General features: G+C 34.6%; 1 protein-coding gene across 2 annotated transcripts in view; it reads left to right on the top strand.

Moving 5' to 3' along the window:
• Positions 1 to 27,584, top strand: part of NHLRC2 (NHL repeat containing 2) — an 83,229-nt gene that overhangs the window by 22,574 nt on the left and 33,071 nt on the right. For both annotated transcript variants that reach the window (XM_027852148.1, XM_027852147.1), the window contains exons 3-8: positions 59 to 514; positions 4,548 to 4,669; positions 7,603 to 7,732; positions 19,155 to 19,248; positions 26,481 to 26,712; positions 27,388 to 27,510. In XM_027852148.1, the coding sequence (XP_027707949.1) occupies positions 59 to 514; positions 4,548 to 4,669; positions 7,603 to 7,732; positions 19,155 to 19,248; positions 26,481 to 26,712; positions 27,388 to 27,510 (1,157 nt within the window). The remainder of the gene's footprint in view (positions 1 to 58; positions 515 to 4,547; positions 4,670 to 7,602; positions 7,733 to 19,154; positions 19,249 to 26,480; positions 26,713 to 27,387; positions 27,511 to 27,584) is intronic.

Below are 27,584 nucleotides of genomic sequence, written 5' to 3'. Positions count from 1 at the left end.
AAGTTGTGTTCATACACTATAACATGTATGTTTTGCTTTTTCTTTTTACACTTTTCAGATGGCCTTCTCATTGTTGGTGTTCATTCAGCTAAATTTCCAAATGAAAAGGTTCTGGATAACATTAAAAGTGCTGTTCTTCGCTATAACATCACCCATCCTGTGGTTAATGATGCCAATGCTTTCCTTTGGCAAGATCTGGAAGTTTCCTGTTGGCCAACCCTGGTCATACTTGGACCCCGTGGAAACATCCTTTTTTCTTTGGTTGGAGAGGGGCACAGAGAAAAATTGTTTTTATTTACTTCAATGGCTTTAAAGTACTACAAAGAAAGAGGACAGATTAAAGATAATAAAATTGGAATAAAACTTTATAGAGATTCTTTGCCACCTTCTCCTTTACTTTTTCCTGGCAAAGTAACAGTAGACAATGTGGCTGAGAGGTTAGTGATAGCAGACACTGGACATCACAGAATTTTGGTTGTCAGAAAAAATGGACAAATCCAACACAGCATTGGAGGTAAAATCTGCTTAAAATATATGTGTAATATACATTTTATTATGCAAATTATGAAAGTGAGGTGATTGAAAGTGAAAATTATGAATAAACAAAAATTCCTGGGCATTGTAATAAAATAATTTTAGCTTCTGTCACATGAAATTAATCCAGTGTATCATGAGCTTAAATGAAGGTGGTGAATACCTTGCTGCAGCATCAGTGTGGTGGAATCATGGTTGGTAATTATAAAACATATTTACATTTTAAATTCACTCATAATTTTGTCCCTGAAAAATACAATGATAACATGGTTGCCAAAACTAGTTTTGTTTATTTATAGAAATACGTAGGAGCAACTAAGTGGCGCAGTGGATAGAGCACCAGCCATGGAGTCAGGAAGACCTGAGTTCAGATCTGGTCTCAGACACTAGCTGTATAACCCTGGGCAAGTCATTTAACCCTGATTGCCTCTCTGCCTTCCCAGAAGAGATATAAATAATATAAACGTAGAGATTATTTCACTTTTCTATTAAAATAACTTTTATCTTGTTAAAACAATTATAATGAAATCTGGAATGTTATATTTAGATTATAAGGTGTGGAAGTCTAATTTGTTTAAAAGCTAAGAAGAAATTATTACGAAGTAAAACCCAAATTTTAATTTATATAGCATTTCAGTGCTTAATAGCTTATACGATTTTTGTGAAATGTAAGTTTTACTTATTTTCCATCAGAAAACTATCATGGTGCATTGGAAAAGCCATGTCAGTTCAAATCCCTTCTCCGACCCTTAGAACCTTTGTGACTTTGAGCAAATCACTTAATCTCCCTTGGCCTCAGTTTCCTCATGTGTAAAAGAAATTGAGGTTGGAGTAGATGGCCTCTGAAGTCCCCTCCACCTCTGAATTTCTGCCTCTTTTATCCTAAAACCTCTGGCACATTGTAAATAAAGAGTATTCATTTTGCCTTTACAAACAAGCATCAAGATAGCATAAACCATTTTCTTGAATAACTCTGTGGTTTCTGGACTAATGAGTACCACCTGGTTAGCCTACTTTTTAAATAAGATCTATTAAGACATTGTAAAGACAAACAACTTTGAAAGATTTAAGAATTCTGAGCAATACAATGTCAAATTGTGATTCCAAAAGACTTACGATGAAACATGCTGGCCATCTCCTGACAGAAATGATGGACTTCAGGTACAGATTGAGACATATTTTGGATGTGGCCAATGTGGAAATTTATTTGCCTTTACTATGCGTATTTGTTGCAAAGGTTTGGTTTTGGAGCATGAGGGAAGAGAACAAGCATTTACTAAACACTTGCCATGTACTAGGCACTGTACTAAGTATTTTACAAATAATATTTTATCTTCGGGGACAGCTAGGTGGCGCAGTGGATAGAGCAACGGCCCTGAAGTCAGGAGGACCTGAGTTCAAATCCGGCCTCAGACCAAACACTTGATACTTACTAGCTGTGTGACCCTGGGCAAGTCACTTAACCCCAATTGCCTTTAAAAAAATGTTTTTTTTAAATAATATTTTATCTTCACCACAACCCTGTGAGATAAGGGCTATTTCTATCTCTGTTTTACGGTTGAAGAAATTCAGGCAAACCAAGATTAAGCAATTTTCCCAGAGTCACAAAACTAGTAAGTATCCGAGGCTAGATTTGAATTCAGGTCTTCCTGACTCCAGGCCCAGTACTGTATCTACTGTGCCATCTAGATTTTTCAGTGGTGGGGCAGAAGGTAGAAGAGAGATAAAATACATTTTTGTTAATTGAAAATTAAATTTTAAAATATAAAAGTTGGGCTTACCAATTTCAGCTAACGCATTACTTTCTACAAGAGGCCTTTCATCATCCTTCCAGGTACAAGTGCCTCCCTCTCCCCATTACCTTGTCTTTATTTGTATATGTTTTTTATTTATTTAAGTATATGCTATCTCCCTTGATAAAATGTAAACTGTCAGGGCGGAGGCTATATAAGTGCTGTCTTTGTATCCCTAGCACTCTATTAAAGTACTATTTTATCTTGTTAGAAAGTTACAATGGGGGGCAGCTAGGTGGGCGCAGTGGATAGAGCACCAGCGCTGAAGTCAGGAGGACCAGAGTTCAAATCCAACCTCAGACCAAACACTTGACACTAAAAAAAAAAAAAGTTATAATGGAATCTGGAACTTCATATTTAGATTATAAGGTGTGGAAAATCTAAATTAACAGTATCTTGCACATAGTAAGTGCTTAATAAATGCTTGATTGTTATTTTTGTTTACTCCTTTAACAAGACTGAATTCTGTCAAAACTTTTCCATTGTCGCTAATAAATTAACAAAGCACTTGCATTTGCTACTTTTATACATTTGTCAACTGTTTGATACAATTAAGCTATTAAAGATTTGTAGCAAATATTTTTATCCATTCCATGGTAATTTTGTTATAAAAATATAATATCATTATTTTGGTCATTTCTTTTTTTTTAGTCTCAATTCATAGTATACACAGGCAGAGATTAATAATTCCAGTTGAACTATAACTCCTTAGAATTGCTTAATATTCAAAATAGTAATATCTGCTCCATAATTTGAATCTGAAAGTTTCAAAACAAGTTTTCAAAATGTATTACATAGTGCCCAGAATATTTATGTGAAAATTAGGGACCTATTGTTAAGCAGAGAAAATGATCCCATATAAGCCTGAAATCATTTATTCCATGATCCCAGAGTATCAATGTCATCCATAGAACACAGTAGTCAGTGCAGAAGCCCAGAGGAAGAATTAGGACCATGAGAACAGAACCATTTGCCCTGTGATCTTGAGATGGTTCTCTTCCATTCATTTTTTTTTCTTCTTCAAATTCAGAATCCCTTCTTATCATAAGCAAAGCAAGAAGTAGTTTTCATCATTTTCGGGCTTATTCTTTTACTTCATAAGAACTAAGATTGATAGGTACCTTGATAATGTGTTCGTAATCTAAGACAATAAGAAGAAAACTCAGGAATACTTACAAAAGATTTTATTTAAAAGTTCCTTGAGGGGGAACTTACTATGTTTTATCACAGTCAGGAAAAAGATAGCTTTCATTATTTTTTTTTAAAACCTTGATTTAAGAGGAAATGACATTTAGAAATAAGATAAAGTAACTTGGATACTTCATAAACCATAAAGCTTTCTATGAAAATGAGCAGCAATAAGTAATAAGCAAAATCTGTTCTTGATTTATAGCAGAACAAAAGGTGGTTGAAAATATCATTGAACTCAAATTCCTTTTATTTATTATTTATTATATTTGTTGTTTGTTAAAAATGAAAAGCTAATTTATGATAATGATGTACATTACAATTTTAATTTTAAAAAGAGAAATGGATAAAACAGAAAATTATCTTTTTTTTTACTATTTATTTGGGTAATTAACTTTTTTAAATAGCTCAAACCATTGACAGTTGTGTTGATTTAGTCTTCCAACAATGAAAATTACAATTTTTCCATACTTTAGTATACAGTTTTTTTGAGTTTCTGTGGCAAATGATATTTATCATTTGGTGATGGTTCTCTCCATCTTAGCAAGGCTGGATCCTGGGACTATATTTGTTGTTCTGCTGCTCTTTAGAGCTTCCACAGTTTAATAAGACCTGCCAAAACTTGTACTATGTTGGCATGGCCTTTTGAAATTCAGGATCACCTCCTCACCATAATCTGACAAAGAAATAGAACTTTTGTGAAGTGGGAAAGGGGTGTATATAGAAAAGAATATACTTAAATTGCTTTTTTAGCACTGTATAGCAAAATCTAATAGCCTGAGTCTATACTGAGACTACCTTTCAGTAGTTAGTAGATAATTAGATTTTAAGGCACCAGTACACAATTAAGACCACTTAAAATTTATCATGTTGTACTTAAGTGTACATCATTATTAAGACAATTTTGAGAAATGTAGAAATGTTACTCACAAGTATGTTCTAATCTCCCAATTTTTAAAAAAAACACTATTTTCCTTTCCTGGTCATGTTTTGAGTAGAAAGATTTTATTAACTGGCTTATTTTCTATTTAGGTCCCAATAGTGGAAGAAAAGATGGGACATTTTTAGAGTCAACTTTCAATTCTCCACAAGGTGTTGCCATAAAGAACAACATCATATATGTAGCAGATACAGAAAATCACTTGATAAGAAAGGTAATTTTTCAGTTTTTTAATTATTACATACCAGTTTAAATATTCTTAATTATAAACATACCTTGTTTTCTGCTTGCTGCTTTACTATTTGAAATTAGAGGAAATGATTATGAATTTTAAACGTGTCCATGTCAGTCCCATCTGTGAGAAAATAATTCCACTGTATTGTAACCTATTCAGGCTTTATCTGGATTGTGTTCACTTCAAGTCTCCCCATTTTAAGAGGGACATTGACAAAGATCTCCTAGCCATGTCACGAGGAACAATTGAATGATTTTAGCCTAGAAAAGAGAAGGCTTGGGGAGGATAGGATTTGAATAAGATGTTAGAACTATTTTATGTAATTTTAGAAAGCCATATTAGGACTAATGAAGATGGTTGGAGCCAGGATGGTAGAGTAGCAGAAAGAAGTATAGCCTAGCTCCTACAGCATACCTTCTCCAAAAAGATCTAGAAAACATGTTAGAAGTCCTGACCAAAAAAATCTAAGAAAAAATTAGAATGAGTCATTTTTCAAGCTCAGATTCACTTAGGGGGGCCAAGAGATCCTATGGACATGGGATGGAGGTTCATCCAGAACCATGTAGACCATTCCAGTGCTCAGGAACTGAAAGAGGACAAGGCTATGCACCAGGGCTAGACAAGGTCCCAGACTCGCAACCTTGACTTCATGTAGGAACAAGTGCAAATTGGCAGCTCAGTTACTAACTACCCAGTTCCAGGCCAGAGATCCAGGGCAGAACTAGGAGTCACATTCCAGGCAGGGAGTGGTCACAGCTCCTAGGGAGGAACAAGTGTAGAAATGAACAGCAACTATGTGGCTCTGACCCGAAGAAGAGTGAGGAGTCCCTGCTTGGAAATTCCAGAAGACAGCTGTTGAACTCAGCCACCTCAACCAGCTGAGAGGCTCTACAGTTTTAGAGCAGTAGAACTTCAGGCTCCTTTTGGGTCTGGAAATCCTGCCCTGCTTATTCCAATAGGGCATAGAGTAGATGCTTATTACTTGCTTGTATTTTGCTTGATTAAACACAAAACTTTTAGGGTTCAGTTACTATAATAAGATGTCCATTCAGTATTCCCTGGACAAAGATCTCACATTTAGAATATCAATAGTTAATATTTATAGGGAGGCTAAAACTTTGCAATATTTAGCATCTTCTGCCCCATTTTCTTTCCTCGGTCACCATTACTGCAGAAGTGGAAAGGTGTTACAGAGGCTTAACGGCCATTTTGAATTTTTTTTTTTCATTTTTGCCACAGCCAAACAACTCACCAAGTGGTCAACCTATTGGTAATGATCCTGTCCCCATTTAACTATTCTAGTCTTTGGAAAGCAGGCACAGTCTGTTTCTAGGACCATACCCTAAGCCTTTTGAACACAGCAGAATCTACTAGGTTTTGTGCTGTGCTTTAAGAACTTAGAATTCCTGATTCACTGCCATGCCATATAGGGCTTAAGAGCAGGACTTTGTCGAATCTGACTTTCAGGGTCTCGAATATCTGTAGTTTTTTAAGGAATTAAGTGTGAACTCATAAGACTTTCCTTTTCAAAGTCTCTACATAGATCATTTCTGTTTTAGAACTAATAGTTGCTACACCATTAATCATATGTCTATATACCACTTGATGTTGAAGAACAAGTTAATAGAACAGTGATGACAAGTTATAGTTTTTTGATGGCCTTTCCTATACTCTGAATTGGTTTAGAAACTATAAAAAATAAAAATAAAAGGAAAAGCATTATTATTCCTTCAATCAAGAGATATTTCCAAGTTCATCCTAGTTTCCTTTTATTATCCCCATAAGCGTTTAAGAAGAAAATTAAAAAACTTTAAAAAAAGCTCAGAAAAAGAAACTAGGAAATAAGCTTTTTTGTAACATAGAATATTGAATTTATATTTTAAGAAATAAAATGAAATTGATAATTACATGCTTCCTGAATAGAATTAATTACATATATTTCAATGTGTAATGGTCTTTAATAGGTACTAAGTGTTTTAATTTAAAATAAGTTTTTAAATCTTAATTTCTTCTCAAATGTTGGTGCCTTAGAGCATCCTTAAACTTTTTTGTGTCATGAATTCCTTTGGTAATCTGGTGAAGCCTATGGACTCCTTAGAATAATGTTTTTAAAGCGTAATATAAAATAATATGATTGCAAAGGAAACCAATTATATTGAAGTACAGTTATCAAAATATTTTTTTTTTAAAAATCCATGGACCCCAGATTAAGAACATCTGCCTTTGATGATGTGAAGACCTATTATTTGAGGGCAGCTAGGTGGCACAGTAGATAGAGCACCAGCCCTGGATTCAGGAGGACCTGAGTTCAAGTTCAGTCTCAGACACATAACACTTACTAGCTATATAACCGTGGGCAAGTCATTTAACCCCATTGCCTAGCCAAAAAAAAAAAAAAAAAGAAGAAGATCCATTATTTGAGTAATGGGAGGGGGGGACAGAAGAAATACAAAGCATTTGTGGAGCATATAAATCTTAGTCAAGCAATAGGAGCCTCATAGCTATACATACATACATATATATACATATACATATATATATAAAAGCAAGCATTTATTAAGTGTCTACTATGTGTCAGGCACTGTGCTGAGTACTTTACAGTTATATCATTTGATCCTTACCACAACTCTGTGAGATAGGTGCCCTTAAGATCCCCATTTTGCAGTTAAGGCAACTGAGGCAGACAGAGGTTAAGTGATGCCTAGCTCACACAGTTTGTAAGTATCTGAGAATGTATTTGAACTCAGGTCTTCTTGATTCCATGCCCAACATTCTAATCCACTGTACCACCTAGATGCTTGTATATAACACTGAGAGTACTATTCTGTCTATATATTTTATTGAGATTCTCATCATCCAGGAAAGATGGAGACTATCATAAACCATGTTAATCACAGACTTAATTTTTTTAGATTGATCTAGAAACTGAAATGGTGAGCACTGTGGCTGGCATTGGAATACAAGGCACAGACAAAGAAGGTGGAGCAAAAGGAGAGGAACAGCCCATCAGTTCACCTTGGGATGTAGTTTTTGGAACATCAGGTACATTTTTCATATTTTGAATATTATTTTCTATGAAAGTCTACTTCAATACATAAAAAAGAAATTGTATTTTTTGTTGTAATAATATTTTTCCAATACTTTTTTAATTCTCCAGAGTAATGTGAAAATGGACTATCATTCATATTTGGATTGTTTAAAATTTTAAAACAAATTAAAGGGATGTCCATTTCTAAGTGACTGTTCACTTAATATGTATGATGTCATTATAATTGGACTTCAAAGAGAAATTTGACTTTTTACACATGGTGATTTTTTTTTGTTGTAGTAGCCATCTCGTCCATGATCTTTTCTTTATCTTTAAAAGTATATCAGCATTTTACTGAACTCTAAAAATATTTTGTAACTACAAGTTGACTGTCTTATTGAATCTTTGCCAGATTTTAAAAATGTGTATTTAGTCTGCACCAGTTTCAGCTTGTACAGTGGATATTAACCTGAGAGATTCATATCCTACAGGTCAACAACCATCTTTGGATGGCTTTTACTATTGCCTGAATTTTAACCTGTTATGGAGGATGATGTACACATGTTCCATTAACCTTTCTTGACCCCTTAATCAGTATTGTCTTCAGAGAGAAGGTTAAATGAACTTGTATGACCTTTAATGGTTGAGTTTCAACCATTTTAGTGTACAATTTAGATAATCTACAGTATGTGAGGTTATCTGCTTAGATAATATGCTGTTACAATTCGTCATTACTATTAATGTACTATAAAATGTCCAATGTAATATACTTATTCTTTGAAGTTATCTAGATAATGTAGATTTTTCTGTGAGAATAAATGTAATGCTATGAAATAAATATATTTCATTATCTGTTGAGTAAAAATTATAAGAGATTTAGTATTTCATGCTTAAGCTTTGAGAAAAACTCTTATTGTCACTAAGCTATCCCTTCAAGTTAGAGAAAAATACTAGTAAAATAAAATAAAATAAAATTTGAGTTCACGAACACAGATTGAGATCCCTAGTAACAATCAGTTTTTAGGCAAAAATTTTCTAGATGGTCATTGACATAAAGTTTGAGGTATCAATAAAAGTATATATTTTTGCTACAGATTAATATGTTCTTGCTTTTTTATTGGAGCTAATTAAAAGAGCTTTGTAAATCATAAAGTATTAAAAATCATTTCAAGTAACTGCCTTAATTGAAAAAATCAACACACTAAATATATGTATTTGTTCAAGATCCCGACCGATCTACTTTTTTTTCCTTTGGAAATTAGCATAGGAACCCATAAGACTTGTCAGTAATGGAGGTAGGGGTTGAAAAAGTAAAGGATTAGCTGGGAACATCTGTCAATTCCTGTAAACACAGAGACATAATAGTACATTCAGACCTAGACTGTGGTGGATAGCTCATTGCAGGAACCTGTCTGAGCTCCTATTGCCAGGGAAACATTATATTGTCCCAGAAATATTTACCTATTTCAAAATGCATTCCGGGAAATTCTCTGTGCTTGTCAGTCCTTCACCAGTGTCAATTATATGTCTTTGTGATATAGGGTAATTCTTTCTTTCAGAAAGAAATGGTGATAAATAGCTAATCAATATTTTACTGTTACCTGCTATTCCTTATGCCATTTCACAGTTTGTAGTACTACCATCATATTTTGAAAAGCTTCTTGTATGCTGAATAGGAAATTATATATCCTTAGTTTGCAAAAATAATAAAATGTGCATTAAAAAAACATAACTTTTATGTTCAGAGAGGTCAGGGAAAAAAAACAGTCTGTGTGAATGAATTAAAAAAATTTTCTGCTTTCTAGATTTTCTGATATTTCAGGGAAGAGTTAAATAAAAAGGGTTCAGTACATAAGCCCAAAATATATCAACTTTTTTAAGTATTGGACTTCTGTTTTTTAGGTATTTTTAATCCATTGATGTTTATCTTCTTTGTAAGCTGTCCTATTTCATAAATAGTTTATTAGCATTTGTCAATAATAAAATGAAAAGTTGTGAATGATAACTGTTAGTTTTGAATGTTAAGTACAAATTAATGCTACTGGATTAACGTACTAGATTAAAGAGCTTGGGAAAGTTTGCTTTGGATCAGAACAGTCTTAATCCATGTAACATTTATGATAGTTCTGATAGCACGGATTATTTGGATCTCAATAGCTTCAAATAATCAAAGGACAAAGTAAGAGAAAGAATTTTATGAATTTTGAAGGAAAAGTTAAAAGTTGCACTTAATAAAACTTCTTCACCTGTTTTATTCCTTCCTTCTAAAATCTGTGTTTTAATTGAGAGGTTTTTTCTTTAAAAAAATACTTCTTTATATGCTTTTTGCCCTTCTGGATTATTCTTTTCTTTTTTTGACCAGTAAGTATTGAAATTAACTGATACTTAGTACACCTGATATGTATGAAATATTTTTGATAGCCACATTCTTACTAAAAGGAACAAAACTTATATTACCCTTGCTCAATGATATAACATTATGATTTTGATTCTGAAATCTAGCTTTCAACAGTATCATTACATATAACTAGCTTGTTAATTTTCATAAATATTATAAAGATCAAACCTTTGTATTATCAAGGTTTTATCAGATTTACATGGAAATGCTATAATTTAGATAATTGAAGCAGATCTTGATTTTGAATAAGTTGTTGTTTGGTTATAGGGTTAATACATGAATGAATGAATGAATAAATGAATAGTATTTATTAAACAAACTATCTGCCAAGCTCTAGAATGTAAATACAAGCAAGCAAACTAGTATCTGCCTTCATGGAGTTTATATTCTAGTAGAGGATCACAACACATACAGAGGAATTGTGGTGTGGTAAGAAATGTTTTGGGGGGGCAGAGCCAAGATGGCGGAGGGAAAGCAGTGACTTGCTAGAGCTCTCCCCCAAACCCCTCCAAATACCTATAAAAAATGGCTCTAAACAAATTCTAAAGCAGCAGAACCCACAGTAAAACAGAGTAAAACAAATTTCCAGCCCAAGACAACCTGGATGGCTGATGGGAAAGGTATATCGCACTGGGCTGGGAGAGGAGCGCAGTTCGGCGTGGGAACACAGGCCGCAGCAACCCTGGAGCAGGCCACAGAGGACTGAATTGCAGGCAGCTGTGGCAGTTTCCAGACTTCTCAACCCAGGAACACCAAAAACAACTTAGAAGGTCAGTGGGAAAAGTCTGTGGCTGTGGTGAGAGAAGGAGCCAGGTCAGCCGCAAGTCCCCAGTGTGGGCCACGGCTGCCTCCTGAGCTCCCGGCCCACAGGCTGAGGGGTAATCGCGTGGCTGATCAGAGGGGGATTCCAAGGATCTCTTTGCCAGGGCTGAGGCAGGAATCTCTTGCTTTGCCCGTGCTTAGATCTGGGTCACAGTTCTGAGGGGCAGTCCTGGGGCGAGGAGAAGTACTGGCAAGGAGGAGTGCTGGCGTGGTGGAGCTTGTTGTGGCGGTGGAGAGGAAACACCTTGCCCCTTATCATAGCACCTTGGAAGAACTGACACTTTTCAGGTCCCTAGAAGTATCTCTGAAAACAGCTGTTCAAACCCCCAAAGCTTGGGACAGTACATTCTCCACATTGGAAACAGACTCTTACCTTAACAAAGAGTTTAAAACTCAAGTAATTGGTTGGGATCATGAGCAAGTAGCACAAAAAGAGTCTGACTGTATTATCTTACTTTGGTGACAAAGAAGATCAAAACATACAACCAGAAGAAGAAAACAAAGTCAAAGCTCCTACATCCAAAACTTCCAAGAAAAATATGAATCAGTCCCAGGCCTTGGAAGAGCTCAAAAGGGATTTTGAGAAGCAAGTAAGAGAAGTAGAGGAAAAACTAGGAAGAGAAATGAGAGTGATGCAAGAAAATCATGAAAAGCAAGTTAACAGCTTGCTAAAGGAGACCCAAAAAAATACTGAAGAAAATAAGATCTTAAAAAATAGCCTAACCCAAATGGCAAAAGAGGTTCAAAAAGCCAATGAAGAGAAGAATGCCCTAAAGAGCAAAATTGGACAAATGGAAAAGGAAGTCCAAAAAATTACTGAAGAAAATACTTCCTTAAAAATTAGAATAGAGCAATTGGAAGCTAGTGACTTTATGAGAAATCAAGACACTGTAAAACAAATCCAAAAGAATGAAAAATTAGAAAACAACGTGAAATATCTCATTGGAGAAACAACTGACCTGGAAAATAGATCCAGGAGACAGAATTTTAAAATTATTGGACTATCTGAAAGCCATGATCAAAAAAAGAACCTCGACATCATCTTTCAAGAAATGATCAAGGAAAACTGCCCTGATATTTTAGAACCAGAGGGCAAAATAGAAATTGAAAGAATCCACTGATCTCCTTCTGAAAGAGATCCCCAAAGGAAAACTGCTAGGAATATTGTAGCCAAATTCCAGAGTTCCCAGGTCAAGGAGAAAATATTGCAAGCAGCCAGAAAGAAACAATTCAAGTATTGTGGAAACACAATCAGGATAACAGAAGATTTAGCAGCTTCTACATTAAAGAACCTCAGGGCATGGAATATAATATTCCAGAGGGCAAAGGAGATAGGATTACAACCAAGAATCACCTACCCAGCAAAACTGAGTATAATCCTTCAGGGGAAAAAATGGTCATTCAATGAAATAGAGGACTTTCAAGCATTCTTGATGGAAAGATCAGAGCTGAATAGAAAATTTGACTTTCCAATACAAGACTCAAGTGGAACATGAAGAGGTAAACAGGAAAGAGAAATCATAAGAGACTTATTAAGGTTGAACTGTTTACATTCCTGCATGGAAAGATGATATTTGTAACTCATGAAACCTTTGTCAGTATTGGGGTAGTTGGAGGGAAAAAATATATGTATGTATGTAGATAGATAGATAGATAGATAGATAGTTGGGGGGGCACGGGATGAGTTGAAGATGAAGGGGTCATATCTGGAGAATAGAATTAAGAGGTGAGAGAGGATTATACTAAGAGAAGGAGAAAGGGAAAGGTAGAACGGGGTAAATTATCTCACAAAAGAACAGAAAAGAAAAGGCTCTTACAGTAGAGGGGAAACGGGGGAAGGTGAGAGGGAATGAGTGAATCTTATTCTCATAGGATTTGACTTAAGGAGGGTATAACATACACACTCAATTGGGTATGGAAATCTGTCTTACCCTACAGGAAAATAGGAGGGGAAGGGGACAAGAGAGTAGGGGGATGATAGAAAGGAGGGCAGATTGGGAAAGGGGTAAATCAGAAGCAAATACTTCTGAGGAGGGACAGGGTCAAAAGAAAGAATAAAATAAATGGGGAGGGGCGGGATAGGATTAAGGGAAATAGAGTTAGTTTTTCACTGAATGTCTACTATGGAAGTATTTTGCATAACTGCACATGTATAGCCTATATTGAGTAGCTTGCCTTTTCAATGAGGGTGGGTAGGGAAGGAGGAAGGGAGAAAATTTGGAACCCTAAGTTTTATAAACGCATGTTTAAAAAAAAAAAGAAGAAGAAGTTATCTATAGTCATATAAACATGCTTTAAATTACCATTGACTAGAGAAATATAAATTAAAACAATTCTGAGGTACCACCTCACATTTATCAAATTGGCTAATATGACAGAAAAGGAAAGTGACAAATGGTGATAATATGGAAAAATAGGGACATAATGCAATGTTAGTGGAGTTGTGAACCAATCCAGCCATTCTAGAGAACAATTTGGTACTATAACTAAGGGACTATAAAACTGTGCATGCCCTTTCGTATCCTAAAGAGAATAAAAAAACAGAAAAGAACCTACATATACCAAAAAAAAAAAGAAAAAAGAAAAATGTTCTGGACGAAGTCCAAACACATTAGATCCTTAAGGTAAATGAAAGGTCTTTCCCAAGAATGATAATGTTTGATTTGATTACCATTCTAGAAACTAGAGTTGAAAAGTAGATAGGGAGAAGAGAAGAAACAAGCAGTGTGGCATAGAGGTGGTCACGAAGTGGTATGGTGGGCCTGAGACTAGGCAAGATAAGGTGAATGCTCACCAGCTGTTTTTCTTGATCCTGAAGTTTGCAAAGGCAAAACCAGAAATCTTTTTGGAAACAACATTACATAAGATTTATGCTTATCTGACTTACATGTGGATTGACAAATTATGAAGGATAAGCCAAGAAGTTGCCAGAAAATAATGGGAAGAAATCAAAGCCAGAGGCCACAAGGGTGGGAGCCCAGAGGTCAGAAAATTTTCAATTAATATAAAGAATAGAATATCATGAAAATATCTCCCCTGAAATGGTTCACCATTAAAAATCTAGGGAACAACAGTCTTTGATAAAGAGATCTACTGCTGGTAGGCCAAAGGCATCAGTTAGAAAGAGGATCCCAGTGCACCAAAATATTCAGAATAGTACTTTTGTGGTAGCAGAGAACTAGAAACAAAGCTGTCCTTTGATTGGGAAATAGTTAATTTAATAGTTTATTGTGGTACATTAACATAATGGAAAATTATTATGACATAAGTAATGACAACTATGAAGCATCAGAAAAACTACATGGACTGATTCAGAGTGAAGAAAACAGAACTTTGAAAACAATATACACAATGACTGACGTAAAGAAAAAAAAAACAGAAGCAACTGAACACTATAATTATAATGATCAAGCTTAACTGTGGAGTAGTGCTGAGAAAATGCATTTTGCTCCTCTTTGCAGTGGTAACAGGACAGTAAGTGTGTTACATATACGATCAGACATAGTTTATGTGTTGGTCAGATTTGCTGAACTGCCTTTTTTTCCCCTCTTTTTTAATCTTTGTAACAGGAAATGACTTATTGAATAAGGGAGGAAGAATATTAAATATGAGTATTATGTAAACATAATCAATAAAAATAAGATAATAAATTCACTGGACATAGAAAGTTGATCAGATATTCCTTTTCTTGAAACTAGTATTAGTACTGCTGTATTTCACATTGTGATATAAGCATCTTAGATTGCCTTTATGAATGTGATTTTAATAGGTTTAGAATACACTAACAATACTGGTCATTTTTTTCAAATTCTTAGGACTCGTTCCCTATCTTTGTTTTATTGATTTTTAGATTCTTAACAGATAACCTTGTTTCCCACTTTATTGAAGAATAAGACCTGAATTCTTTCAGCTAGTCTCCTAAACTCTCAGTGACATCAGTTATTCTTTTATCCATCTTTCTAGTTTCAGAAAAAGCACTACCGCATCTTCTCAAAGGTATGCTTCTATCTGAATCACTCATCCCATTCCCTGTGACCTTGTTCCATGAAACATTTTCTCTCTGTCTCTCATGTATCTTATTCTTTCCTTCTCAACTATTTCTTTTCTCTCAGCCTATATATATGTATACAGATTTCCCCATTCTGGGAGTAAGGGAGGGGACTTCTCTTGACCTACTTAACAGCTCATGCTATTATTGTATTCTCCTTTAACTTCCTAGAAAGTACCCACACTTTGTCAGCATCCACTCCATCCTCACCCCTTTGCAGTCTGTCTTTATTTTCCACAGTGTTCCTCAAACTGCTATCAGTAAGGGCACTAATAATTTTGTTTCCAAATCCTGTGGCCTTTGTTCTCACTTTATCCTACATAATATTCTTCTCTTGTAGTAGCTTCTATGATTCTGTACTCTCATAGTTCTCCTAACTCCTCAGTCACTCCTGCTTTCTTTGCTGACTTTTCATCCTTCTGCCCCCTTGTATGTGTATATCTTCCGAAATTCTGTTCTTGAACCTCTTTTCTTCTTTGATGTTTTTATCTACTCTCATGGCTTTAATAATACTAGTGAATACATCTCAGCCTCATTCTCTGCCCTGAGTTCTAGCCCAGATGTCCAGCGGCTTGCTGGATAGTTCATCAAACCTATTATGAACTAACCACCTAGAGTCGTAACTTAAGTAATCTTTGACCCTTTTGTCTCCTATATCCCTTCATGCCCTTTCAGTTACCAACTCATATCAAATTTACATTGAAAATATTTCTTCTATCTATTGTCCTTATATTTCTGCTGCCACCTTGCTATTCCTGGCCCCCATCTCTTCTTGCTAAATATGTTGTTAGAGCCTTCTAATTTGTCCAGTCTAGTCCCTCAGTTTATCTGTCATACATCTGTCTGAGTAATCTTCCTAAGTTACCATTCTGATGAAGTTGTTCCTGTGCTCAGGAACTTTTATGTCGTTTGCTGTTGCCTACTTAATATAATTCCTTCATCCTGGCATCCAAGACCCACTATCTCACATTACTTCCATTCACATACTTTTCACTATTTATCCCTATTTATTGTTCTCCCTTCTCCCATCTCTGCACCTTTGCTCCCAGCAATCCCTGTAACTGGAATGAACAGTTTCCTGCATCTCTGCCCCTCTTCAGTCTCCACCTGTTGAAGTTCCTATCTTTCTATAAAGCCCAACTCAAGTGCCACCATCTCTAGAAATGCTTCCTTGATTCCCTTCTACTTAGCATTTGAAAGTGTCTTCTCTCACTTCAAATTATTTTACATACTTTCTTTTTGTATTATAGTTATTTGTATGCACATTTTCTCTCTCCTTACAGTTACGTTGTAAGTTTATCTCTAATGCTTTGCAAGTAGTACACACTTAATATGTGTTGAATTATGGCATTCTAATATCTAAAGAATAAGATCATTGTAAATTTACAGGTGATTCTGTCACTTTTTGAAGTAATTAGGATATCTGTATGTATCCCATAAAGGTTTCTCTTTTTGTATTAAATTCTAACTTGAGTGAGATACTTTGGGCCCCACCTACAATTTTTCAGTTTTAGGAAAGGAAGCACATTGTGCCATCACTGTGGATTTGAACTAAATAAGAGAGAAATGAAGTAGTTAACTTCTCTGCACCACCATGTTTTGTATGTTATCTTGTTTCTCTTTTAAAGAACCATTATATTATGACCTTGAAGTAACTGTGTTTTTCATAGTAAATACTGTAGTTCCTTTTGGAAAGATGGGGAAAATGGGGAATCTACTTCTATAAAGGGCTTTAACATACCATGAAGAAGAAATATCACTACGTAAGTATAAGGCATTGTCCAGAAGTGTATCATCTTTTTTTAAAAACTTAACCTAATTTATTTTGTTACATTTTAAGTTCCAACCTGTCTTTTTAAAATATATCATAAATATTAAATGTAATCTGCTTATTTATTATATAAACACTGAACTTCATGTTGTGATCTAAAGAGGTAGAATCTTGTGTTCTGCATCTCTTTCAAAATGTTTATTCAGGTGTTCTGGAAACTTGTTGACTGCATGAGAATAAGCTTAGAGATTAGTAGTTTCATTGAAACTGAAGGGTGAGTTTAAAATATTTAAAGACTTAAGTATGCAACTTTTTGATACACTGAAAAATTAGGATTTCATGCATCTAACATATTAATCCTGTAAATTTATTGCCAATAATCAATGGCTAATTACAGTAATTAATTATATTCAATCTGACTTCTTCCTGTGATTTAAATAGAAGGTTGTTTTCATTCCAGCCATATTTTTCCAGGAAATTTTAGAGGATTGAATATTAATTTCCTTTTACATAGTTTCTTATTTCTTTAGTTTCCTTTTTTTGTTGTTGTTCAGTCATTTTTCAGTCATTTCTGATTCTTTGTGACTCCATTTACTTTGCCAGACAGTTTTCCTTAGGCCATATGTTTAGATGAAAATTTGAATTGATTTAACTGTAATCTTTAATTTTAAATGTTATTTTTCAATCATAACCAAAAATGATCATCTCTTAACTAGGTTTGGTTTTGGTTGAATGAATGAGTGAAAAAATATTTATTGAACACTTAACTATGTGCAAATACTGGGTACAAATACAGAAATAATTGCTGCCCTCAAGGAGCTTACATTCTAACAGAGAAAAGCAAATAATGGACAAGGATGAAGTGTTTTGATTTGAGAAAGTCATAGGAGGGTGAATTCAGGGAGCCATAGGAGATGTGACTGACATGTCTTTTCCCTTAACAAGTGGCACTATTCATTTGCTTATGGTTCCAGTGCTGGAAGGGGATTGAAGAAAAGGGATCCATTTGCATGGCAGTAGAGTAGATGGCAAAATAACCAGAATGAAAATATACACTAGATATATATTGAGCCATGTAACCTACATGTAGCATACTCAATGAACAGAACAGTGTGGACCCTCGGTCAGGAGTTCCAGAGCATAGACCAAAGGGCATGGTCTCTAGTGATCTAGAGTTTTCAGCAGCAGGGCAAATGGCAGAGTCCAGTGGTCTGGAAAGTTACATTAGAAGGCAGGGTGAATGGCAAGAAGATGGCTAAGGTGGAAGGTAAAACATGTCTGCTTTAGATAAAATATCATGGACCATGTGACATACTCACCAACCTACATAGATCCTGGGTGGAATTCCAGAACTGACCATATTTTTTGTTTTTTGATCCTTTGTATTTATGATACTACCCAGGTGGTTGATAGTGTATGAATTTAATGTGAAATATATACATATATATACACACATAGATATATATATGCACATATGTATTTAATGCCACAAAATTACAATTTAAAAATTCATTATGGAATCAAAACCTTGATCTATTCATAAGTTTATTTATAAAGTGACAAATTGGTAATTGAGTCCAGTTTACTTTAGTGTGAAAATTTCTGTTTAAATTACTTTTGAAAACAGCCTTAGAATGGATTTACAACTATTATATATTTAAATATATCCCAAGTAGAGTACATTTTAGAAATAGGTTGCTTTGTTCTTTTGTCTTTTTCTAAAATAAATTGACTTAGCTTTTATCTTAAAGAACTGCTATTAAAAGTCAGAAAACAGAATAATAGAAAGTTAACTACTTGCATTTGTCATTAGTAGAAAAAAACAGTACAACCTTTTCTTCTCTTTTACTAAGTTCTCTAATGTAAATGGCTTATTACAATCTTTTTAATACAACTAGTTATTAGAAACAGTTTGTTTTCAAATACATTCTTTGAATCAGTCTCTAAGCCTAAAATCCAGCTGATAGGAGTACACATTGCTTGGATAATTAAAACACAAAGGTCTTGGAAATTGTTCAAAGTCCACATTGTAGAAGCGTAAGATTTTGGTATTTATGTAGTGGTATTCCACTGGCAAATCTTTTTGAGAGAAATTAATCTGTTTTCTGTACACATTCAAGGCTATAATCATAGATAAGGAGAGACAGATCGTTTCTTAGAATAATCCGTAAATGTATCAGACCAGTGCAGTATGAAACGAAATGTCTTAAAAAATGTGTCTCACATGCAAGTTATAAAGTGAATTTTCAAACATTTTATTTCCCACTACCCAAGTCAAATTGGGATGGCTGAAAAACAGGTTACTACACTCCCTTAATTTAAAACCATCAAACAATCTAATTACTATTGTTTGTGAGAAATATATACTACCTTTTATTTATTTTCTTAAACTTTCAGAGGTCTGTAGAGATGATATTCTGTGGATAGCTATGGCAGGGACTCATCAAATCTGGGCACTTATGTTGGATGATGGGAGACTACCAAAAAAAAGGTAAGCTACATAGTGTCTCATTAGATGGTTCAAAAATCTTCTCACGTAAAACCCTGTGACAGTATCAGAATATGATACCTGATACATAATAGGCACTGTGTTTGATGAATGAATGACAGAATGTTTAATCACCAGGAAGAGCATAAGACTGCTGTAAGGATTTTATCTATTGGGAAAGTTATTTAATGTACTACTTAGCTTCCATTGCATTTTAATTGAAGTTGTCCATAGTAAAATAATAGGGTAATTGCCCTTGTTGCATACAAAATCTACTTAATTATCAATGAAAAAAAATATAAATAATAGAAAGTATGAGATTATTAGTTCAGCACCTACTATATACAAATGCAGCCTTTATGCTAAACATTGATAAAGTAAAAAAGCAAATCAGTTAGTCAGCAGGCAGTTATTAAGCTCTTACTGTGTGCCAGGTACTGTGCTAAGTGCTGGAGTACAAAGAAAGGCCAAAAACCAAAAAACCAATCCTTGATCTCAAGGAGCATTCCTTCCAATGGGAGATTGTGTTGGGGGAAGACATAACATGTAAATAGCTAAGTACATAGAAGAGATGTACAGAGTAGATGAGAATAATCTGCAAGGGGAAGCAGCAAAGGGAAGGCCTATTGGAAAAAGTGAGGTTTGAGCTATGTCTTGAAGTAAACCAGGGAAATAAGAGGCAAAGGGAATAACCAATGCATAGACATGGATTAAAAAAGCACTATACTAATGAAAACTAGAGTATAGAAGATGAGATACAAATAACTATAAGATATATCATAAAAGTAAAATAAAAACAAAAAATTCAGACTAATGAGAAATCATAATGTCAAATATTATGTATATTTAGCTTTGGAATATATTTATATGGTGTTTTTACAACTGGTTTACTTTTCCAGTTATGTTTTATATTATCAGCAAACATTTATGCTGCACATCCTATTTGCCAGGCATTGTTCTTAGTAATAGGAATTCAAATGTAATAAATTACATAATTGCTATAAGCAAAGAATTTTCGTTCTAATGAGACAAGGCCATATGAAAATATAGACAGAATAAATTATGCAAAATAGTTAAATACAAGGTAGTTGAGGTAGAGGGGATGCTAGCAGTTGAAAGGATCAGTCAGGGCTTCATAGAGAAGGTAGTGCTTGAGTTGTATCCTAAAAGAAGAGGGAAATTCTTTGAGGTAGAAATAAGGAGGTAATGCATTCCAGGCATGGGGGACAGCCAGTACAAAGGCATGAAGCGGGGAGATGTATTGTTGTGTGTGAGTAATAGAGCCAGTTTGGCTGGATTGCAGAGTATGGAATTTGTGGTAATGTCCGGTGTGGTAATGTCCAGTAATGGCAAGTTAGGTTGGGGACAGACTGTGAAGGACTTTAATAGTGAAACTAAAGAGTTTATATTTTATCGAGAAGCAATAAAGAGTTATTGGAGTTTATTGAGTAGGTAGCATTGCTCAAGGAAATTCACTATGTCACAGTAGAAGGATGAGTTAGAGAGACAAGAGACCTGGTTTAGGAAGACCATTTAAGAGGTTTTTGTAATAATCTAGGCAAGCTGTAATAAGGACCTGAACTAAAATTATAGTTATGTGAATAAAGAGATAGGCTCAGATGCAATAAATGTAGAGATAGAGATGGCAAGATTTGGCAACTAATTAGATACCCTAAAGGGTGAGAGAGTTAAAATTAAAAGTGGGGGAAAATAACACTCCATCTCTTGGCTCTGACCGTTTTCTTTGGCTGTCCCCCATGCCTCTAAAGCTTTCCCTCCTCATCATCCTGGTTGCCTTTAAGTTCCAACTAAAATCCCATCTATTATAGGAAATCTTTCCCAATCCCTCTTTATTCTAGTGCCTTCCCTTTCTTATTTACTTCCTGTTTATTCTGTATGTAGCTTGTTGTACTTATTTGTTTGCTGTTGTCTCCCCTATCAAATTGCCCCCTTGAGGCAGGAACTATCTTTTTCCTCTTTTTGTATCCCCAGCATTTAGCACAGTGCCTAGCACATAATCGGGGCTCAGTAAATGTTTACTAACTGTCCAAACCTAGGAGAATAGAATAGTGATGGCACCTTCAATAGAATTAGGGAAGATTGGAAGACAGGAAGATTTGGGGTGGAGGAGCAAAGATAATAAATTCTATTTTGGACATATTTAGTTTGAAATGTCTCTGGGACATCCAGTTTGAAATACATAGTAGACAAGTTGGTGATGTAGGACTGAAGTTCAAGGGGGAGACTAAGGAGTGTTCTGGGAGTGTTCTGCATAGACATAATAATGAAATCTATGAAGAGTGATGGGGTTACAGTAAGAAAGAAGAGGACCTACGACAGAGCCCTGGAGAGATGGGGTGGGGATGGAAGAGGAGCATTGGCAACTAAAGCACATGGTAGGGATGATTATCCAGCAAAGAAGATAGAAAAGAATAGATGAGAACCAGAAGAGGTCACAAAAACCTAAAGAGAAGAAAATATTTAGGAAGATAGGGCAGTGAGGAGTGACAAATGGAGCAAACAGATCAAGAAAGAAAAGGACTGAGAAAACACCATCAGATCTGACAGTTAATGCATCTTTGGCAACTTTGTGGATAATAGTTTTACTTGTGATGAAGAGTGAAGAGGTCAAGAGCATATTGGAAAGGTTTGAGGAGTGAGGGAGAGGAGAGGATGTGGAGGCAATATGTATAGCTTTTACTAGAAATTTTTTCCGGGAAAGAGATGAGAGATATAGGATGATAGCTTGAGGTGATAGGAAGAAAGAGAGAATGAGTGTGTGTGCACACTAGTGTAAGTGTGCCTTCCTGAGCATTGGAAAGAAGACAACCTAGGGTGAAAAAGATTGTTATGATATATAGAGATGATTGTATCACATTATTTTCCAATGTAGTATAATTATCCTTTTTCTGAAGTGAAAATGTTGATGTATTCCTGGAAAATTGTGTATAGAGCAATTTTTTAACATATTGAATCATTATACTTTTGGTTACAAATTTTTTATAATTAATACACCTTAAAGATATGTCTTCATTTTAAAATAGTTTTTATCATTCTCTATTTTCCCTACCCCAGCCTCTCTGTCCCTACCATTTGTCAGTTTTTCCCAGTCACTTTGTATTTATTTTTTAACATGTTGTATTTTTTTTGTCTTTAAATATATTATTAGAATATCAGTTCTTATTAGAATGTCAGCACCTTGGGCCAGGTACTATATTCCTTTTGTATTTGTATCTTTAAGGCTTAGTATGGTGGCTGGCACATAGTATGAGCTTAATAAGTATTTATTGAATTAAAAATGCATTTATTAGATGCTTACTATGTACCAAGCACTATGCTAAACCCTGGAGATATAAATACAAAAGTGAGATAGCCCCTGTCATCAAAGAACTTACATTCTAAGGGTCAGGGAAAGAGACTATTCATATAGGGGAATAGTGGCCAGGAAAGGGTGTTTCACGGTTCAGTCTCTGGAGCAAGTTTCTCTATTAAAGGTCTCATATCCACAATATATAAGGAACCCAGTAGATAAATGATCAAAGAATATGAACGTACAGTTTTCAAGAGAAGAAATAAAAGCTGTCAACAACCACATGAAAATAATACTTCAATCAGAAATAATTAGAAAAATGCAGAATAAAACAACTCTGAGTTTTTATCTCACATCCGTTAGATTGGCAAAGATGACAAGAGGAAAATGACAAATGCTGGAAGAACTGCAGGAAAATAGGCATATTGATAAACTGTCAATGGAGCTATGAATTGGTTCAGCCATTCTGGAAAGCAGTATTGGCACTTGTGCACAAAGCAATTAGCTTTTTAATTTTTAAATTGCCCATCTTTCACCCAGCAATATGATTACTAGGCCTGTACTCCAATGACGTCAAAGGAAAAGAATCCATATATACAAAAATATTTAAACAACCTTTTTCTTAGTAGACCCAAGCTGGAAATTAAGGGGATAGCTACCTATCGAGCAGTGACTAGACAAATTATGGTGTGTGGTATATGAATTTGTAACGAAATACTACTTATCATAAGAAATAATGAAATGGACATTTTCAGAGGAAACTGGGAAGACTTCTATGAACTAAGGCAGAGTGAAGTGAGTAGAACTAGGTGAAAAATGTATGCGACAACAACATTATAAAGAAAAAATTTTCAAAGTCTTTAGAGCTGTGATTAATGATAAACCAGGATGGCAGAGGAATGGTAAAGCACACTTGTAAATGAAGGACTGAAAATGAAGAATGAGACATATGTTTTTTGCAAATGGCCAGTGTGGGAATTTGTTTTACTGGACTTATTTGTGCTTATTGTTATGACTTAAAATTTTTTTTAACTTTTATTTGGGAGGTGTGGGAAGAGCAGATAATGAATGAAAATAAATTAATGAAAATTAAAAGAAGAGTGTTTCAGTCTGGGAAGTCTGGTGAATAGAGCCATCAGACAATTAATGAACCCTTTCACGAAGAAATAGTGGTATTGTTGAGGTGAAAATATGTAAATGTATGTGTATATGTATGTAAATAGATATATGTATACTCACATGTACATAAATAGATATCCATAATCATATATTTGCATACACACATCTATGTAAGACTGTCCTCTATTTCTCTAAAGGTAGATAACATCTTCCTTCATGAATCTAAGTCTTTCCATATTTTTCTGAATCTACCAACTCATCATTTCCTACACCACAGCAATATTCCAACCTTAAAGTATCTAGTTGTTTTAAATAATCTAAAACAATATTGATTAATATAGCTGACATATAGTGGTTTCCTTGCTTTTCTCTTTTGATTAAATCTATTTTAGCTTTAACTTTGTCTGAGATCATGATTACTATCCCTTTTTTTTACCTAATAAATTCTACTCCTAATGTTTATGTTTGTGTGTATTTTCTATTGATTTCAGGTCTTTTTGCAACAAAATCCCGAAAGTCTGGCAATCCATTTAATGTCCATTGTTTTTGTTCAGGATTATGCTTAACTTTACTGGGTATGATATTTTTGACTGCTACACCAGTTCTTTTGCTCTTTGATATATAGTGTTCCAACACTTGCAGTCTTTTAGTATGGCCACTGCTAGGCTATTCTAATTGTGGCTGTGCCATATTTGAATTGTTTTTTTCTTGTTCATAATATTTTTTCCTTGAGCAGGAGGTTTCAGAATCTAACTATGATGTTCCTATTGGTATTCCTCATAGGATCTCTTTCAGGTGGCAATCAGTAGATTTTTTTCTATTTCTGCTTTCCCCTCTCATTCTAACACTGCAGGAAAATTTTCTTTAATTATTTCTTTGTATTATTATATCAAGATTCTGTTTTTGATCATAGCTTTCAGGTAGTCCAGTTATTCTTGTGTTTTCTCGTCTTGATCTGTTCTCCAGATCAGTTGTTTTTCTTATGAGATGTCTCATTTTCTCTTCTATTTTTTTCATTCTTTATATTTTGTTTTGTTATTTCTTGGTCTCTTACAACTTTGCTGGCTTCCCCTTGCCCAATTCTGGATCTCCTTTTCTAGTTGGTTGACTTTCTTTTCATAATCTTCTTATTTTTCTTGGATTGTTTTTATTTTTTTTCAAATTTTTCCTCAATCTCTCTCATTTGATTTTTAAAGTCTTTTTAAAATTCTTCTATGAATTCTTTTTGTGCCGGTGACCATTTGATGTTTGTTACTCTTTAGGGTAGGAGAGGCTTTTTTTGCTTGAATTTCCTCTGAAGATGAATCTCCCAGTCTTCTCTTTCCATAGTAACTTTCTATGTTTGGGTTCTTTCTCCTTTGCCTGCTCATTTTTTTTTATTCACAGCAGCTATTTTACTGAATTACATATACAGTTATTGATAACCCCTTTTAAAAAATAAACAAAATCATTACTATATTACTTATTTTACATGTACAGTGCTAAGATAGTGACAATTCATTGCATGTCTTGTATTATTCAGTGATTTCATTCTTTTTTTTGTTTTGTTTTGTTTTTTCGTTTTTTGTTTTAGGCAAATGGGGTTAAGTGACTTGCCCAGGGTCACACAGCTAGTAAGTGTCAAGTGTTTGGTCTGAGGCTGGATTTGAACTCAGGTCCTCCTGACTTCAGGGCCGGTGCTCTATCTACTGCACCACCTAGCTGCCCCTGATTTCATTCAAGAAACAATAACAAGCCAACTTTTCAGGTGTATGACCAATTTTAACAAATTTCCTGTCTTTTCTCCCATCAACTTAAAGTATGTATTTTGTACAACAGAAAGCAAAGTAGAGAACTTTGTTGTTTTATGGACTTGTCCGCCATTTTAACTTTTCTCCTTATGAAACCTTGGGTTTCTTCCCAGAGTTCCATGGAACATTGAAACACTGTCTTCAGATGTTCATTTTAAAGAAAATTTGGTTTACACATGATTTTGCTGAAGTGAAATTTACCTGTAGCCATTTTTCTTAAAATAATGGCACAACTAGTTTATTTATTTTTACTCAATAACAGACATTTAAAAATACTTCAGACTGTTTAAAACTTCAGACTCTAATAGGTTAACTGTTTTTGTTCTTATATGTAGAATTCAAACATAATTAAAAATGAAAGTATAATATTTAAACTACCAAGAAAAACAGAAACAATGGTATAGTGGAAAGGGTAATATGTTTAGAGTCATAGAACTTGGATTTGAATTTTGCCTTTGCTATTTGCTACTTGTCTTACCTTAGTTAAAAACCCTTACTTCCCTGACTTGAAGTTTATTTATTAGTAAAATGAATGGGTAGATTAGATAAGCTCTAAAGTACCTTCCAATTTCTAAAATTCTTTGATGCTAAGATGCAGTCAGAATGGTTGAGTTGGAATTGAATTGCAACCATCCTTGGTATTTTGAAAGAAAGATTGTTTCTAGCTAGTAGTTATAGTCATTTTGTCTTCTAATCTTGCCTCCACAACCAAAACCTTACTTGACCTTTGGGAAATTTTGATTCTTTGTGTATCAATTTGCTTTTATGAAAAGTAAAGAGTATTTTTCAGAGAATATAGTTAATAATTAGGAAGTGTTATGGGAAAAAAATTGGAAATGGCTTATGTGTTTGTTTAATATGCCAAAATACAGGGCATTGTATGTATTTATCATTACTTGTTAGTTTTATTTGATAATGATCATTAATTTGATGATTTGCGTGTATTTTGTTTAGTAACTAAGTTGCTTAAAACATATCAACCTTGATACCAGGCCTATGAATTTGTTTTTCCTTAGTGAGCTGACAAAAGGAACTTGCCTTCGGTTTGCTGGAAGTGGAAATGAAGAGAATCGAAACAATGCATATCCCCACAAGGCAGGTTTTGCCCAGCCTTCAGGTCTTTCTGTGGCTTCTGAAGAACCTTGGTACTGCTTATTTGTAGCAGACAGTGAGAGCAGTACTGTCAGAACTGTCTCACTGAAAGATGGAGCAGTGAAACATCTTGTAGGAGGAGAGAGAGATCCCATGGTAAGGAAAATTACATTTTTCATGTGTAATTTTATTAGAACCATTGTGAGCATAGGTCAGCATTTATTGAGTTTTCAAGTTACCAAACCATGGGTACTTAGGAAAGAGAAAGCATGATTCTTACCCTCAATTTAATGTAGAAGTTAGGACAGAAAGATACAAATACATTACAAAAACACATCAAATACAACCAAATACTGCAGATAGCCATCTACAGAGGTGGAAGAGAATGAGGAGAACAAAAAGTCATCAAGCAACTGCTATATGCCAGGCTCTGTGCTAAGCTCTTTATGCATGTTATCTTATTTGATCCTTAGGACAACCCTCTGAGAAGGGACCTTAAAGGCCATTGATCCAGCCTCCTTGTTTTACAAATGAAGAAGCTGAGACCCAGAAAGGTTAGACAGAAGCCATTTTGTCATGTAGCAAAAAGCAGACTGACTACTGGATCATTTTATATGCCCACAACCAAATTAGAAAGCATTAAAAGGTAATAGAGGTTAGAAGTTTTGTCAGCACTACTGGTCTTCCAATTTAGGTCCTATTTAGATGAAAACCAGAACTTTTCCTTGCCTCAACTTAGATAAATGAAGCTGTTTTCTAAATTTGTCTTACATATCTAACCAAAATACTGTAGTAATTTAATAATGAATGCCTTTTCTTTTTCTGAAAAAGAATTTATTTGCTTTTGGGGATGTTGATGGATCAGGAATTGATGCAAAACTTCAGCACCCACTTGGAGTGGCTTGGGATAAGAAAAGAAACTTACTTTATGTGGCAGACTCCTACAATCACAAAGTAAGCATAATTACACGATAACCCTGTTTTTCATACGTAGCAATTAAAATGTTTAAAAATCTGTGAAAGCCTCC

The sequence above is a fragment of the Vombatus ursinus genome, unplaced genomic scaffold (genome assembly GCF_900497805.2).
Source record: "Vombatus ursinus unplaced genomic scaffold, bare-nosed wombat genome assembly UNPS02009205.1, whole genome shotgun sequence".
NCBI classification, from domain to species: Eukaryota; Metazoa; Chordata; class Mammalia; order Diprotodontia; family Vombatidae; genus Vombatus; species Vombatus ursinus.
The sequence above is the reverse complement of the archived record's forward strand: the minus strand, read 5'-3'. Positions and strand labels throughout refer to the sequence as shown.